Source organism: Syngnathoides biaculeatus, chromosome 5 (genome assembly GCF_019802595.1).
Source record: "Syngnathoides biaculeatus isolate LvHL_M chromosome 5, ASM1980259v1, whole genome shotgun sequence".
Lineage (NCBI taxonomy): Eukaryota > Metazoa > Chordata > Actinopteri > Syngnathiformes > Syngnathidae > Syngnathoides > Syngnathoides biaculeatus.
In genome coordinates this window covers 8,677,207-8,695,611 of record NC_084644.1, presented here as the reverse complement: position 1 = coordinate 8,695,611, position 18,405 = coordinate 8,677,207, and the positions used below count along the sequence as shown (strand labels likewise).

Below are 18,405 nucleotides of genomic sequence, written 5' to 3'. Positions count from 1 at the left end.
TATATACACATTAATATACACACACACACATACTGTATATATATATATATATATATATATATATATATATATATATATATATATATATACACACAGATGTATACATACACACACACACATACACTGTACATAAGTCGTGTGCTTCCATTACATCTGGCAAATATTTGATGATTTCATTTAGAATTGGCCACTCAATCTGTGTTTCATGAAACAAAAAAATTCTACCAGTGAATTACATATTCAATAAAAACTAATTACACACCAACTGATTCCAGACTGAAAATCCAGGGATGCAGATGACGTTGTTTCCACAGAGCAGGGAATATAAATATCGTTGTATGCGCTTTGTATGTATTACTGCGCCGTATACCTTCAAGTCGCAGTTGTTTGAAGGTTTAGAATTGCCCTTCCTATTTATTATTTAAGCGACACGATGATGCAACTGGTTCGAGCGTTGAAGATCGGGGTTCAAATCCCGACCCCGCCTGTGTGGAGTTGGCATGTTCTCTCCCGTCTTTGCCAGGCTTGGATGAATAATTAGATATTTCATGATTATGTTTTAGTTCTATTTGCATTCTGTAATCAATATTAACTCAGATATTGAAAGAAATTGCTGCATTTGACGGTATCGTGGTTCCATTTCTAGGCTTCAGTTCTGCTCCTAGTTTCTGTCTGTACCCGCCATTTAGTCTTCCATGAAAGGTTTAGTCCCACTGCTAAGGTTTTAGGGATTTTCGCCAAGGGTTTTGGTTCCCCACTAAGGTTTTAGAACCACTACTAAGGTTGTAGAAGGTCTATTGATGTTTTAGGGGGTTTCAGAATTTTAGGACACATGCTAAGCTTTCGGGAGCCCCAAACTGGTTTTAAGGGCTTCTCTAAAGGGTTTTGGACTCCTAGTAAGGTTTTAGGTAGCCCTGCAATGGTTTTCGGACTTATGCTAAGGCTTTGGGAAGTTCCTTGATGGTTTTCGAACTCCTAATAATGTTTTCCCGCTCAGCTCTTTGTAAACTTCCATAACATTTTATGGGCTTCCATAGAGTGTTTTGATCCTCTTGCAAAGGTCTTAAGGACCTTTTGAAAGGGTTTTGTGCCCTGCTAAGGTTTAAGAACTCCTCCTAAGGTTTTACGAGTTCTACTAAGGCTTTGGGGGATTCCAGAAAGGCTTTTGAGGCTTCCATTAAAGGTTTAGGTCCCCTTGCTAGGGATTTAGGACTTTTATTAAGGGTTTAGGACTTCTACTGAGGTTTTCGAGCATTCCAGTGTGTTTCCAGGGGGTTCTGTTGAGGTTTCCAGGCCCCCACAAAGTGTTTGGCTGTAGCTGTTGTATCAAAGCGCTACCTGAGGGCGTCAGAGATGATGACAAATCAGAGTGTGTCGGAAATTCCGCAGGTGGACGCGGGGCTTATCTCCAGAGGAGTCGGGGGGGCACAATTACCGGCGTGACCTCACAATCGTGATAAGTGAGAGAGGGAACCCGTTGGAGAGCAACGCCGAGAAACCAGCCGGCACTTTTTAAGGTCGCCACGGGAGAAAACGCATAATCGGACTTTTTTTTCCACGCTGGGTTCAAAGAAGTTTGGAGGTCCCCGTGGGGGGAAAATGAGACGGACACGTGTTTATTATCTTTGCAGTGCATTTGGTATGACGGATCTACATGACCCGATCCACTTTTTAATACCGCCGCTATCAGTTGCACTTAAAGAAGTCATCAATATTAGATTAAAAAAAAAACAAATATTTATGTAATACACAAAAGATTATAAATTAATACTCGATTCTCAAATTAAAATTTTTAGATTTTTTTTGCTTCTGTTTTCGAACGAAAATCGGTACTCGAACGCCTGCGACACGACCTAGAAATAACATAACGCGCGCGGGCCGACCAGCTGACCCACTACGTGCGTTGTTATCGTGTACAATGCAGCCTCTTTACGCAGACGTGGGAAATATCAATTCAGTTTTTGAACAAATTGGTTCTCGAGCCGCCTTCTGGAACAAGGTTGTAGTGTTTTTCCCCAGAAATGTCATGACATGTCATGTCATTATCCAAGCCGCTTATCCTCACAAGGGTTGCAGGAAAGCTGGAGCCTATCGCAGCAAGCTTCAGGCGATAGGCGCACTACACCCTGAACTGGTCGCCAGTCAGTCGCGGGGCAGATATCGACAACATCACTGAGCGGGAATCGATCCCAGGCTGCCTGCACCAAAGGCAGGCGTGTATACCACGACACATGCTGATTATTAAATAAATGCCTGTATGCCGATTGCTACAGATGCGAATTGTGGCAAAAAGTGGCAAGAACAAGTTTACCTCCGACAAACCGATCAGAGGATGAAAAAATGCTGAAAATATAAAATAAGTAGGCTGCACGGTGTCGCACCTGGTAAAGCGTTGGCCTCACAGTTCTGAGGTCCCGAGTTCAATTGCGGACCCGCCTGGGTGGAGTTTGCATGTTCACCCCGTGCCTCCGTGGCTTTCCTCCGGGCACTTTGGTTTCGTTTCCTCCCACATCCCAAAAACATGCAACATTAATTGGACACGCTAAATTGCCCGTCGAGAGCTGGGATAGGCTCCAGCACTCCTGCGACCCTCGTGAGGATAAACAGCAAAGAAAATGGATGGATGGATGGATTAATTGGACACTCTAAAATTGCCCCTCGGTGTGATCGTGAGTGCAACTTTTGTCTCTATGTGCCCTGCGATTGGCTGGCGACCAGTTCAGGGTTTACCCCGCCTCCTGCCCGTCGACAGCTGGGATAGGAAGAAAATGGTTGGATATAAATTAAAACATAGAGGGTCAGTTTGCAGGAACTTATGAGGACAAATTTGAAATCTGATTGGTTCAATTAGTTCCCCCGCCAGCCCCCGCAGCCCCACTTATATTGCAATTCGCCATTCGGGAATTTGCCTCATTGCAAATAATTTTTTGGCAACCTCAAGGAACTACGTTGAAGAGAGCGGAGGAGTTTCATTCCGTCACGCCATAGTCCTGTCTAATCCAAACCACTGTGCTTTGCTGCCATCTTGTGGCATTTATATGCAATTACTCATTGCATATATTTTTTGCTAAACGCGGCAGGGCTCGGTCCTGACCCAAGTAGGAGAAAACTATGTAGTTGGAGTAAAAGTACATGGGCCAACAGTATTGATTGTAAAGGCCCGGGGGCTCGTTACATTGACATGGCCGCACATACAAGCTGAAATCTGATTGGACACACACACACAAAAAAAAAAAAATGGTATTGGACACAAAATGAACAGAAAAGACTATCTGGAATAAATGAAAAAATAACTTTCTGGAAGAAATATTGGAGTTTGGGTTGTAAAAGTAGGTTAGTACTTCCGGTGGATTTGAGACCAGCAGAGAAGGCCTGACTGGGCCAGAACTCGTTCTTCAGGAATTCAGGATGCGGCAATCAATGAGTTTCTTAACGGTGGCGTGTAGCGTTAAAGGGGGGGTCGGGGTGGTGCATGTGCGGTCGGGGGGTAAATGATTAGCGAGCTTAGCCAGCTGTGAAATTGAGTTTATGCTTTCCAAGACGGCAAATTCAATTGGATAATGGGAATAAAGTTGTAGAGAATAATTAATAGTAATTGACTTCTTTCCATCACTATGCAAATTAAACACTGATAACGCCGCGGGAGCTTTTTAAGTGGAGTTTTTACGCGGATTACGGCCGCTGTTCTCCGCCGATTGCTTTGTTGACGCGTTCATCAGCGCGGGCGGGACGGCGGAATGGCGGAATGGAGGTTGCCGGCGCGCGCGGGATTAAAGCAATTGGCTCGTCACACGCCGTCGTGGCAGAGACGTTTTTTTTTTTTTTTTTTTTATTTCAACATTTTCATCCCGCTGCTGTTTTTCTTTTTTTGAAGGGGGTGGGCGGGGTTAGTCCAAAAGCAGACCTACCACAGCTCGTGTTATTGTTTCGTCGCTGCGACGACGAATCATAATCGTTTTTGGAACAATGTGAAAATTTTTTGATGATACTGACGGAAAGCGTCTAAGGGGGCATGGTGGAACGGCGGTTAGAGCGTTGGCCTCGCAATTCTGAGAACTGGGATTCAAATCCCAGCCCCGCCTGTGTGGAGTTTGCATGTTCACCCCGTGACTGTGTGCCTTTTCTCCGGGGAGGGCACTGCGGTTTCCTCCCACATCCCCAAAACATGCAACATTAATTGGACACTCTAAATTGCCCCTAGGTGTGATTGTGAGTGCGGCTGTTTGCCTCAATGAGCCCTTCAATTTGCTGGCGACCAGTTCAATGTGTACCCCGCCTCCTGTCCGTTGACAGCTGGGATAGGCTCTAGCACTCTCCGCGACCCTCATGAGGATAAGCAGCAAAGAAAATGGATGGATGGATTACTTGGACACTTCAAAGTTGCCCCTAGGTGTGATTGTGAGTGCAGCTGCTTGTCTCTATGTGCCCTTCAATTGGCTGTTGACCAGTTCAGGGTGTGCCCCCCTCCTGCCCGTTGACTGCTGCGATAGGCTCCAGCACTCCCCGCGACCCTCGTGAGGATAAGTGGCGAAAAAAAATACGTGGATAGATGTTGACATCATTCCAATTTGCTTAATACAGACTGATTGTTGAGTATGTTTCGGGTTCGGAGCCGGTCTGTAACGAGACCATCTCCTTCAGATAAGAGGTACTCCCGTTAAGGTTTTAGTACTTCCACTAAGGTTTTAGGGACTTTAGGATCCTCCATTTACATATTTAGTCTACTTTGTTGTGTTTATATTCATCTACACTACAGGTGTCAAACTCAAGGCCCGGGGGCCAGATCTGGCCCGCCACATGATTTTATGTGACCCGCAAAGTCAAATCCAGTGTGAATTTCCATGTTTCTTGTAAAGATCTGTACCAAATTTTCAAATTGTCATATTTCCTAAATGATGAAGTTGAGATATTACAATAATTTTTGTGTTACCAAATGTGAATAGTTGAAAAACACATTCCCCTTGATTTCTGATTCTTAAAGTAGTTCATAAATTGATGATGTAGATATGACGAGATGATTAAATATTTTTGTTCCACAGTCATAACGCGAGAAAAATAAGTTTGACACCCCTGATCGAAAGTAATCCAGTTGTGGACTGCCCCCGACAAAAAAACTTTGTATATATTTGTCAAGTACGTCTTCCATTGCGGAGTTGTGGATGAAGGTTTCGCCAAGACTCTCCATGAAATCCAGAATTTCAAATCAGCACCGGTGACGTTCAACTCGAGTCATTTCTTGCTTGTATAGCTCTAAATATGATATTACTTTGCCATCCAAGGCCACGACTCGTTTCCTCTGTAGTTGTTTTATAGTTTGAATTCACAAAAGCCGAAAATATTCGCGACAAATTCACTACTGTTCTGCTCGTCACGTTTCTTTTTCTTTTCCGTCAGAAACCAGCGTTTTGGGGGAAACCAATTGATTTTTATTCTCGCCGGTCTTGCTAAATGAGCCAAAATATTCCGAACGGTCTGGCAGTCTCCGTTTTGGTTGCACCAGTCGCTGAAAATCTACCGAATGTATGTCTGTGTTTTAAAGGGTTTAGAAATTCCTCTTCTGACGTTTTCAGTCGCCGAGGGATTAAAAAAAAAAGAAGAATGACTTGAAGTCCCCGGCTAAGATTTTGAAGACTTTGGCCCAAATGTTTTCGACCAAATGTAGAATTGAAAAAGTGAGGTGTTGCTTGACACTTTTCAAACGACTTTACTACACCGCTGAAAAACACATAACACACAAAGTTAGCTGAGCATTTGCTACGTTAAAGTTTCATTTGTCATTTTTCAGTTAAAAGCAAAGTTATCGCCGCTTCCGATCAAAGTCATTTTTCCTTCAATTAAAATAAAAGTTTGCTACTAGATTAGCATCAGGAATAGTACACGTTGGACCTTGGTCTAATTTTCTTTCATAAAAATCAGAAATGACTACAAATAGTCACACATTGGTGATGGAAAACTACACGCTAGTCCTTCAAATGTGTCCAAAATATCATCGTTCCAAGTCTCATCTGCTTTTCTTCGGGGAAAACCCGAGCTACCCTGGCTAGCTTAGCGTTAGATACAGGAAGACTTTATTCCAAGCCGAATTTATTTGATCTCCAATTAAAATCAGACGTTATCAGAGACAGCTCAGCATTAGCCTTGGGAAAAAATACATATTTGGGCTTTAATGTCGTCGAAAACATCACAGCAAGCTTAGGGAAACCATGCAATTTTCATTTTCAACTCAAATATTAATTCTACAAAGTCCGTCTGTCCATCCATCTATCTATGCATCCATTTCCCAAGCTGCTTATCCTCACAAGGGTAGTGACTTTGGGCGAAAGGCAGATGACGCCCTGGACTGGTCGCCAGTCCGTCGCTGGGCACATTTAGACACCGACACTGACTGGGAAACGTCATTTTTTAAAATATTTAGATCAAGCTGTGACAAAACCTCTAAGTAGAACATTTTTTTGACGGCGTCATAAATGTGATTATATTTTTTTGATTTTTTTTCCTCCGTCATAACAGATAACTATGACGAGAAAATGATAAACTAGACATTTTTAACGGTCTTAGAATGTAAATTATTTAATGTTGTGTTTCTTGAATTTGAATCAAATTTTTAACAGCTAGCTTCTTCAAAACAATATGTTGGACATTTTTTTTTGAAATGGTGTCAAAAACTGGATTACTTACAGTACATTTTAATGTGCTTGTCTTTAAATCACATTTATTGGTAGTTATTATTATTATTATTTTAGCATTAAATTCATATAAATACATTTAATAAATTATTAAATATTTATTACAGCTATGTTTGAAAAAAATCTACATAGTGGACCTTTTGAGTAGCGTTAGAAACTCAACATATTTCAATTTAAATCACATTTACCACGGCTAGCTTCTGCAAAACAACGTGGACCTTTTTTTTGAATGGTGTCAAAAACACGATTACGTACATTTCAATGTTTTTGTCTTCAACTCAAATTTATTACTGCTATTTTTGAAAAAAAAAAAAAATACATTTACATTTACCATAGCTAAGCTAGCTTCTGCAAAACAACACCTTGGACCTTTTTTTTTTTTTTTAATGGTATCAAAAACTCGATTACTTACAGTACATTTTTATTGTGTTTGTCTTTAAATCACATTTATTACAGCTATCTTTGAAAAAACATTACATAGTGGACTTTTTGAGTGGTGTCAGAAACTCAACATATTTCAATTTAAATCACATTTACCACGGCTAGCTTCTGTAAAACAACACGGACTTTTTTTTTTTTTTTGGTGAATGGTGTCAAAAACACGATTACGTACATTTCAAAGTTTTTGTCTTTAACTCAAATTTATTACTGCTATCTTTGAAAAATATATATACATGGACCTTTTTAATGGTGTCAGAAACTTAAAATATTTCAATTTAAATCACATTTAGCACAGCTAGCTTCTGCAAAACAACACGTTGGCCCTTAATGGCGTCAAAAACATGATTACGTACATTTTAACGTTTTTGTGTTTAGCTCCAATTTATTAGTGCTATCTTTGGAAAAAAAATTACATTCACATTTACCATAGCTAAGCTAGCTTCTGCAAAACAACACGTTGGACCTTTTTTTTTTTTTTAATGGTATCAAAAACTGAATTACTTACAGTACATTTTTATTGTGTTTGTCTTTAAATCACATTTATTATAACTATCTTTTAAAAAAATCTACATAGTGGAGCTTTTGAGTGGCGTCAGAAACTCAACACATTTCAATTTAAATCCCATTTACCACGGCTAGCTTATGCAAAACAACACTTTGGATCTTAATGCTGTCAAAAACATGATTACGTACATTTCAATGTTTTTGTCTTTAGCTCAAATTTATTACAGCTATCTTTGAAAAACAATTTACATGGTGGACTTTTTGAGTGGTGTCAGAAACCCAACATATTTCAATTTAAATCACATTTACCACGGCTAGCTTGTGTAAAACAACACGTTGGACCTTAATTGTGTCAAAAACATGATTACGTACATTTGAATGTTTTTGTCTTTAACTCGAATTTATTACTGCTATCTTTGGAAAAAACAAAACAAATCTACATAGTGGACCTTTTTGAGTGGAGTCAGAAACTCCCCATATTTGAATTTAAATCACATTTACCTCGGCTAGCTTCGGGAAAAGTACACAGACAGAACCAGAAGACATTGATTAGTTCAAGTCTAATCTGGTTTTCTTCCACAAAAAAGGAGTCCAGAACGACCCGGTTCGGGGGACCAATGTTGCGGAAAGATAACTGCGAATGAGGCCGAATTGGAGTTCACGTGCGGCAATTGAACGTTCACTTGCTCACCGGGGAGATGATTGACAGCAGCAGCGCCCAGCAGCACCAAGTGGGCTCCATGTTGGGGACCACCGAGCGTCTCGCCTGCTTTCGCCCAGCCGTCGTCCTCTGATTTGGGGGAAGAAGAAGACGAAAAAAAAAAAAAAGCACCCTCCCCGAACAAAAACGTCCTGTTGACCCAACTTGAAATAAAGTGCAAGGGGTTGAAGTGAGGAAGTGGTTGGGGGGAGGGGGGGGGGCGTCCCAATCTAGAATGATGATGATGATGATGAGGGTTTCCTCGGTTGAGGGGGGCAATGGATGTTGCGTTCAGGGTCGACGCGGCGCTGTTTGGACACGAGAGCGTCAAGTGTGGAGGGGATGCTTTATACCCACACGCAGAGAAGCAGGATGGCAGTTGGGGAGGGTTAAAAAGGGGGTGGGTTTGGGGCGAGTGATTCAAGCACTTCGGAGAACTTGGGCTGTCGTCAGGCTGCCCTCAAGCGGCTTCACGCTGCACTGCAGCTCATTTCGCGACCAGAAGCGGCGAGAAAGTGCGTCACTTGCTTCCATTTGACGAAATAAATAACATCAATATTTAGCAAATTTGAACATAAAACGGGCAAAATAAAATTAGTGCTCAAAGTGTAAAAAAAAGTAGAATAAGAATAAAATATAATCATGCAAAATAATGTTCAAATACACTAATAAAACATGAGCAATTAAAAATAAACGTAAAAATTAAATACAAGAATAGATTTGAAAATGCAACCTGAACAAAATAGAATATCACGAATTCAATTATAAAATACTACTAATAAAATGAAAAAAAAAAACACACACTTTGGCCTAACAGCAAATAGCAAATAAATCACCAGGTAAACATTTTGACCGTATATAAAAATTTATCGGGAAAAAATAATATTAAGATACAAACTTTGAAATAGTATAAAAACTATAAAAGTAAAAATCAGTCTAAATATAATAAAAATAATAGTAAACAAAAATGGAAAAGTACAAAAATAACTTTGATTTTTTTTATTTCAAATAATTTAAATAACGATTTAAATCAAAATAACTGAAAATGTAAAAATAATAGTTCAACATAAATGGAAACTAAAAATTAAATACATTAGTATAAATGTCCAATTTACATTTTTTTTCACATAGTAGTCGCAACTCTTACGTTTGTATTCATACGTGCATTATATGTACCATACATGTGTATTGTATAACAACGTATACTGCATTTCCTCCTTAAACTGGTTCAACCAACACACTCCTGACCTTTTATTGTCCTTCTGTGATGCGCCCCTACACGTAAATCAATAACGTCTTATCTTGTCGCTAATCTTATCTATTAAAAAAAAAAAAAAAAAAACAACATCCATCATGTAAAAGCCAAATTAATATACCGGTAGCACAACACAAGCACAATCTCTGTTTCAAAAATAATAAAGTCACCACTGCATCTGTAATAGAATAATTTTCAATTGCTATTTTAATACAATGCTATCTTTTGTTCAATTTGTCTTTCAGGTTGCGAGTCAAAACCTTGGCGATAAAAACAAAAAAAACAACAAAAAAACAAGTGCACTAAGAGCAAAGATAAGAGAAAAGGTCAAAATCAATCTCGTAAATGGCAGCGCGTTGCACTTCGGTGCAGCGCGATTAGCATCTCTGCTAAGCTAACGGAAGCGGCTGCTGCATAAAAAAAAAAAAAATAAAAAAATAAATAAAAAATCTTGTTGCAACTCAGTGTCACGTTAGTCCAAGAGTAAGCTTCATCTTCTTTGAATAGCATCAGAGAACAAATCCGGAGCCAAGATGACACAATAATAATCACACGAGGCAGCTTCAAAAGTATCAACATTCTGTTACATTACCCCTGATTTCAAAATGCTTGAAATGATTTCTCCCAAACACAAAATAATGTATCATGACTAAGTGGAAATTGATTTTTTGTTTTTTTAGGTAAACTACAGTGATGCCTTAAAATCCATCAATTTTCCAAGCCGCTTATTCTCACAAGTGTCGCCAGAGCTCCGGATCCTATCACAACTAACTTTGGGCGAAAGGTCTACTACACCCTGACTGGATAAAGATGCGAGTTTAATTCCGTTTAATAACCACGATCACCTCAAATTGTCTTTTCTCATTGAAATGAGCGAAAAATTCCATCAATCCGTTCCCCACACACAAAATTTGTAATGTTTTTTTCCCATCCATCCATTTTTCTGAGCTGCTTATCCTCACGATGGTCGCGGGGAGTGCTGGAGCCTATCCCAGCTGTCAACGGACAGGAGGCGGGGTACACCCTGAACTGGTCGCTAGTCAATCGCAGGGCACATCGAGACAAACAGCCACACTCACAATCACACCTAGGGGCAATTTCGAGTGTCCAATTAATGCCGCATGTTTTTGGGATGTGGAAGGGAACCGAAGTGCCCGGAGAGAACCCACGCAGGCACGGAGAGAACATGCAAACTCCACACAGGCGAGTCTGGTATCGAACCCAGGTCCTCAGAACTGTGAGGCCAACACTTTACCAGCTGAGGTCACCGTTCCACCTGTCTTTTTTTTTTTTTTTTTTTAAAAAAGAACTAAAATAGCTCTCTAATATTGTAATTTTAATTTGAACACTCATTATTATTACTTTAAAAAAAAAAAAAAAATAAGTCAACCCCCCCAAAAATGTTCAAACATCATATTTACTTAGTCCTTTTTGGTTACTTTTTTTTAAACATTGTGACCTGATTCATAAATGGACAAAAATCATTTTACTTAGTAAAGTAAGACAATAAGCAGAAATAGTAAAGCAAACCGGTTATTTTGAATTTTTATCAGACAGAAAAAAAAAACCCTTGTGTGCTTAAAATTTTTGCATCTTTTATTTTTAATACTTTTGTCCAGATTTTCCAAATAACACACTCGCTTGGTCCTTATTAGTTATTTGTGATCATGAGTATGAATTGAATCCATTTTGTACTACAGCTATAATATAATAACGAGAATAGTAAAGACTTCACAAATGTTTTGCATCGCATGTGAGATTTTTCCATTGTGCATAAAAGACAGAAAGAATAAAAATATTTGCATTTTGTCACCGTGTCCTTGTTTATTGTTGCGTTTTCTTCCCGCACACACAAAACAACCTGTACAAAACGGACAAGCGTTTCTCTTTTTTTTCTTCGTGCTCATTTGTTGTTGTTGTCGTTTGTTTCTTTGTTTTTTTTTTTTTTTTGTCCACCACAGAACTTGCATCAGGACAGCAAAAAAATATCATACAGCCACTTTTGCAATATTGAAACTAAACATTTTCTGTGTAATACAAAATAAATTTACAGGTACCGGTAAGGTTTTTTCCCCCTTCACGGAAAACAAGAAAATAAAAAAGTTTTTTTTTCTTTTAATTTCAACAAGTCCACCATAGTAAACAACCGTATTATTATTCGCCACCTCATTAACAATAATAAAGCTTATATGAAAACCACGTGAGTGTCCAGTCGTCATTATTTGGTTCTTGACTGCATGTTAGTTGGATCCTTTTGAGTAGAAATAAAAAATTGCAAGTGATGCTCAATAAGGCAGAAAAAAAGAAGTCAGAATGGAGAATAGCGGCAGGAGTGGGGAGTTAATGCAGTAGCGTCATTTCTGCCAGTAGGTGGCGCCGATGAATCCCTTAAGGGCATTTTGAGATTTTCCGGTGAGTCATCGAAGTTCGCAGGTATGGTACGCCCACACGCAGTGGCAAAAACAAACAATTTTGAGTCATCCGTTTCTCTGGTGTAGATGCAACACTTTTAGTAGCAATCAAATAAAAGCAAAGAAGGATTTGACCTTTAAATCAGCCCAGCGAATGCGAGACATGCACCGGAAACGGCTGCTGAGACCCAAGCGTGGACGTACCGTTTTTTTATCGAGATTTTTTTTGTTGGTCAGCAAACATCTCCACCATGCTAAATTCACATTTCATGAAAATAAATTAATGAGTCTTGGATACAAGGTTGAAATTCGGTCGGAATCGGACAAAAGTTCGTATCTGGGGGGGGGGGGGGGGGGACTCCCGGAAATGAACAGCGTGACCGTGAAATGGCGGCTTCAAATCAAAATGTCCGACTTCCTGTGTGTGTGTTGGACTTTTCCGGTTCATCTGATGAGAAAGAAACGTCGTCACGCCAGTTGACCTCTACAAACCATAAAAGTTAACCCAATAAAAACAAATCTGTACATTATTTTATAATCATTGACAAAGGAGTATTAGGGCCACACTGAAAAGGGAAAAAAATCAAATTGTAACGCTCTATTACAATAATCATAAGTTTATGAGAAAGTTGCTTTCAGGAGAAAAGTTTTTTTTGGGGGGGGGGCAAAGTCGTATATTTTGAGATAAATAATCATATGATGAAAATAAAGTTGTATACTTTTCAAGTGAATAGTGCCATAAAAGTCATATTTTATGAGAGAAAAATGGGAGCCTTTTTCATGAGAAGAAAGTGGCAGCTTTCCAATAATTCCCATCAAAGTTTCTCAAGATAATTGGTTGCATTTGCAAAAATCTGATTTTTTTTAAGAAATGGGGCAAAATATTAATAAATATTCCCCCAAAATACTTACAAAAAGCAAAGTTTTTTTAAATCACAAAAAATGTCATGATATTTTCAGAATGAAGTCAGGTCTTTTACCCTTTTTTGGGGAACGTTAACATTTCTATGCAAATAAAATCTGATTTAAAAAAAAGAAAAAGTCATATTATTTGCAAAAAAAAAAAAAAGTCTTGTTTTCCGGAAAAATTCCAACCGGGGTTTGATTCCCATTGTCATAACAATATTTTTTTGTGTGTGTGAGAAATTCCAGCGTGGCCCTAAAACCCCTTCGCCGATGTCGACCCTTCTTTTGTTTGCTGGCATCTTCCTCTTTTCCGGCATCACCAGTCATGTGCTGCACTAATATAGTGCACGTTAGCGCCTGAAACACAGCCAGGGTGGAGGCGAGAGAGAAAGAGAGAAACAGAGAGAGAGGCCCCGTTCCCATAGCAACGGGCGCCCCAATCCGACAACAACCATAAAAGAGCAAGAGAGAGACCCGCGTCCCTCTTTTGTCCAGTGCGAGGATTCGGGCGGAGGAAGGAATCTTTAAAACCCTTTATGGAGATTTTCTTCCCCTTCATCCCTCATCCTCCTCTTTCTTTTTCTTCATCTTTTTTTGGCAACAGAGGATGCGACATATTCCGTAAAGCCTCCAGCGGAGACGGCTCAGCGGGGGTGGGGGGTGGGGGGGGGTTGGGAGTCTCAGTTGGGTGGGATGACGGGACCAAGAAAAAAAAAAAAAAAGGCATTTCACTCAACACTGCAGAGGTCATGAAGGCGATAAAAAAAAAAGTGTGCATGGGGAGAGCACCTTTGGAAACAAAAAATGTGCTCTAAGAGGATTTTCTGTCTCGCCTTGATGCAGCTTAAAAAATAAAAATAAAAAAAAGTAAAAGCATCCCGCACGCAGCTGCGCGTGACTACATGTCCGTGTCGCCGTCGTAGGCCAGCGTCAGAGGCTTCAGACGGTTGTTCTGCTGCTGCCGCGCTCGCTCCGGTCGCTTCGGCTTCTTGCTGCCGTTGGCACACACGAAAAGAAACACAGCTTAGTTGCACCGGACAGGTGTAATCGCCGGACGCGAGGTTAGCTACGCCTGCTCGGCGCTGGTTCCGATTGCCGTCGGACTCTTTGGACCGGCAATATTCGATCAAAATTTTCACGCCCAAAATGCCAGTTTGCTTGTGTTTTTTTTTATAGTTTTGTCCATCCATCCATTTTCTCAGCAGCTTATCCTCACAAGTGTCGCGGCAGTGCTGGAGCCTAGCCCAGCTGTCAACGGGCAGGAGGCAGAGATACACCCTGAAGTGGTTACCAGCCAATCGCAGGGCACATCGAGACGGACATGTAGTCGCTCTCACAATCACACCTTGGGGCAATTTAGAGTGTCCAATTAATGTTGCATGTTTTTGGGGATGTGGGAATAAACTAGAATGCATGCAAACTCCACAGAGGCAAGGCCGGGATTCGAACCCCGGACTTCAAAACTGTGATGTAGAAGCTCTAACCAGTCTTTCACTGTGCTGCCTAAATATTATATACGTGTATACTACATACTATACCGTCATTTTAAACCTTCAAACCACTACAACTTTATACACAGCATACAAAAATACTTATATTTATATTTTATCCATCCATTCTTTTTTTGAGCCGCTTATTCTCACGAGGGTCGCAGGGCATGCTGGGGCCTAGCCCGGATGTCAACGGGCACGAGGCACGTACACCCTGAACTGGTTGCCAGCCAATCACAGATTTATATTTTGCTGTCTATTTTTGTATTTTATACCAAACATATTTTATTTGTAATATTTTTAATTAATAATTAAATAAACTATATATTTGTCTCTATATTTTTTAGTTGTATTTTCTATGCTTATATTTTGTCCATTTTATTCCCAAAAACGTTTGTTTTTATTTGTCTTTTTTTCAACATGTTTATGTTTAAGATATAATACTGTATTTCTGATATTTTCACATTTTTGCGGGTTGTGAGGATGCACTGCTGGTGGCTGTATTTTAATATTTAGTATTTTATAAATCTCCCAATATGTCAGTCATCAATGGACTCATTTGGTGCAAGTGCATTTTCTGACGTGGCCAATGAGAAGCATGTTTTTTTTTTTATCTTTGCAGAATGAAGCCACAAATGTAACAATGGTGCCCCCTGTTGGAAAATGGAGTCAATGTAGGTAATGAAGCTGAAGATGGAGGGGGGAGGGGGGCAATGGCACGACTCGCCCGCGTGAGGGCAGCAAGGCAACATCTGTCTATCAAACTGTCTGTCGCTCTCGCTAAAGTATTAAATCTTCCCTACACATGCCGAGTGTTTAAAAAAAATGATTAAAGTTCTGTTTCTGACAACTACTTTTAGAATATAAAATATTCTCCCGATTATTGATTAATAGGGTGATCAAACACAATAAATGCGCATATGAATGGCACATACGCGGATATATGATATATACATATTATATAATATTATATATAATATATATAATATAATATAAAATAATATAATGATATATACATTTAGGTTCGCCATGCTCATGTTCTACTGTGGTATTTGTCACTTTCAGTGTGTGTGGCTTAAAAAGGCGGGGTCTGGCCTGGCATGTGACGTGGCCATCAGCGAATGAGAGCTGAGTGACTGTGCTAACCCATCCAAAAGTGCTTCAAACGAGCCCCCCACCCTTACGATTGGTCCGAACATCCCTGCGATGATCGTTATGTAGCAGATTTCATTTTAATTTCCATCCATCCATTTTCTTTGCCGCTTATCCTCACAAGGGTCGTGGGGAGTGCTGGAGCCTATCCCAGCTGTCAACAGGCAGGAGGCGGGGTTGCCAGCCAATCGCAGGTCACCGAGAGACGAACAGCCGCACTCACAATCACACCTAGGGGCAATTTAGAGTGTCCAAATAATGCTGCATGCTTTTGGGATGTGGGAGGAAACCGGAGCCTCCCGGAGAAAAGCCAAGTAGACACGGGGAGAACATGCAAACTCCACGCAAGCGGGTCCTCAGAAATGAGGCCAACGCTCTACCAGCTGCGCCACCGTGCCGCCCTCATTTTAATTTCATTTTTTTTCAAATGATTCAATTCATCCTTTCATCCCTAGTGCTGTCTACAAAGGTAAATATTGAATATATGAAGGGAAAACAAGGATTTTGAGCTTTTGTCACTTTTCCACACTGATCTCCAAGCGTTGGTCCTCACCTGCTCCAACGAGCTGATTTCGCTATCAGGCGGGCGATGTGAGGGGGGGTGAGGGTGGGGGCGGCAGGCACTTGAGGAAGGCATGCTGGGCGAGGGGCTTTCATAGGGAGTGGTGGGGGTGGTTTCTTTTTCATGAGCTGCAGCCGCTCTGAGCCAGCTCCTGGCAGCTGGGGCAGGTGTACGCCATCCCTTGCGGGTTCTGCTCCCCCGTCCCGTCGACGTGGCGCTCCTGAGAGGCCAGAGAGCGATGCACCCTGGCGCAGTAACTGCTGCCCTCGGCGTGAGCAGGGCGACGGGCGAGTGGAGAAGCAGGCGACCGTGATGATGATGATGACGATGATGGTGATGATTAGGAGGATGTTTAGGGGGGGGGGGGGGCACTCACCAAGCCAGGTAGGTCATAGACACAATGAAGATGAACAGCACGAAGGCTCCCGCAGCCACGCCGTACACCCAAATCTTCAACTTGCCATCTATGGACGAAGGGAAGGAATTATTAGTATTATCCATCCATCAATTTTCTTCAACGCTTATCCTCACGAGGGGTCGTGGGAGTACTGGAGCCAACCCGAGCCGTCATAGGGCAGGAAGGCAGGGAACACCCTGTACTGGTCACCAGCCAATCACGGGGCACATAGAGACAAACACCCGCACTCAAAATCACACCTATGGGCAATTTAGAATCTCCAATTAATGTTGCATGTTTTTGGGATGTGGGAGGAAACCGGAGTGCCCGGAGAAAACCCACGCAGACACAGAGGAACACGCGTGTTAGTCTGGTTGTCATGTTAGCGGCGCAACATAAATAAAGATGTTTGAGACCTGGTCCATAGGGTTGCAGGTACCAGGTGCGTCCCGAGCGTCCCGGCTGCGTGGTGGACCTCAGCGTGGGGTTGACGGCGCGGCTGGTCTTGACATCCCCTTTCTTGTCTCCCGCCGTCGGGATCTCCAGGACGGGGATGGGGGCGCACTGGTCCAGCAGCCCGCCCGCGGACAGCACCTCGGTGTAGCCCTCCTCGCACATGCACAAACCGGCCTGCGAGAGGCAGCAAAAGACTGATGGATTTGTGCTTTCAGTTGCTGCGTTTCACGTCTTGACTTCCTGTCGACTGACCTCGCTGCAGTAGGACGTCGGCGGGGCACACGGAGGGTCGCACGCGCTGTCGTCCATCACGGGGGTGACAGGAAGGCAGCCCCCTTGAAGGGACACAACAAGACGGGACCGTCCACTAAAGCACAATTGCGTCACGATGGACATGTCGACCAAATTTCATGTTGACTTTGGGTAATCAGAGTTCTTATGGCCAATCATCTGAATTTTCCAACAACAGCGGGACTCAATTTCCATCAGGATGTTTTTTTTTGGGGGGGGGGTCAAACAAAAATGGCCGACGTACAGTCCTGTCATTTTTCAGGCATGTCTTCTTGACATCTACACCTGATAATAGATAGACCTGACGACCAAATTTCACATTCATAATTGAAACACCCTTCGGGGCCTGATTATCTTTTAAAATGTGAAGGTCTCTTTCCTTATCACATGCAAATTTCACAAGGGTGTCCAAAACCAAAATGGGCGACGTCCTGAGTCTTTTCACGCAAGAACTTCTCGAGAGTTTGTGGCTCTCGTCTTGATAGACACGCCTACCGATTTCTCCGTTCCTGATTGAAACTAGCTCAGGGGGCTGAATTTGAAAAAAAAAAGTCAACCAAGTTTTGACACTGGGACAACAGGACAGTTTCCTATTGTTTGGTCCGTTGTCAAACTTCGCTGCTATTGTTTGGCCGCATATTAAAATAATTCACAATTAACAGTTGTCTATCTGTCTCGTCTACGTGGTAACAATTTGGTAGTGAAGTGTGCCTTATGCCCATGTTTAGTCATTTAGACAGGAACCAACCATGCACGGGCAGACCCAAATGCAGGACTCCAAGACGAGGACATAATGTTCAATGGGTTTTATTATAAACTAAAGTGGCGCAAGACAACACAGTCCGAAAGGCAGGATCCAAAAACCAAGAAACAATGTCCAATAACTATAAGACAACTAAAGAGCATAACAAAACCGGGACTGGACTATAATGGCGCAGTGGACCCTGGATGCGGGAAAGCATACTCAACGGACTCCCAAAAAACAGTGACAAAACTCCAACTTAAATACGTTGTCTCATCACAGTGCCTCATGTGACACAGCCGTGACCGGCGACAGGTGTCGGAGATGAAACCGCTCGGAGCGGTGGCCAGGCCATGCCCCTCTTGGCCGTGGTCCAGCCTTCCACGTTACACAGCCTGTATTTGGATAACCA

At 41.6% G+C, this 18,405-nt stretch overlaps 1 protein-coding gene across 1 annotated transcript in view; it reads right to left on the bottom strand.

Annotated features, from left to right (window-relative positions):
- Positions 1-11,271: 11,271 nt before the first annotated feature.
- thsd7ab (thrombospondin, type I, domain containing 7Ab) overlaps positions 11,272-18,405 on the bottom strand; it is a 180,494-nt gene continuing 173,360 nt past the window's right edge. The window contains exons 27-30 of the mRNA XM_061818909.1: positions 17,213-17,295; positions 16,921-17,134; positions 16,484-16,571; positions 11,272-13,895 (exon numbers count right to left, since the gene is read on the bottom strand). Coding sequence (XP_061674893.1) covers positions 13,802-13,895; positions 16,484-16,571; positions 16,921-17,134; positions 17,213-17,295 — 479 coding nt within the window. The 3' untranslated portion in view covers positions 11,272-13,801. The remainder of the gene's footprint in view (positions 13,896-16,483; positions 16,572-16,920; positions 17,135-17,212; positions 17,296-18,405) is intronic.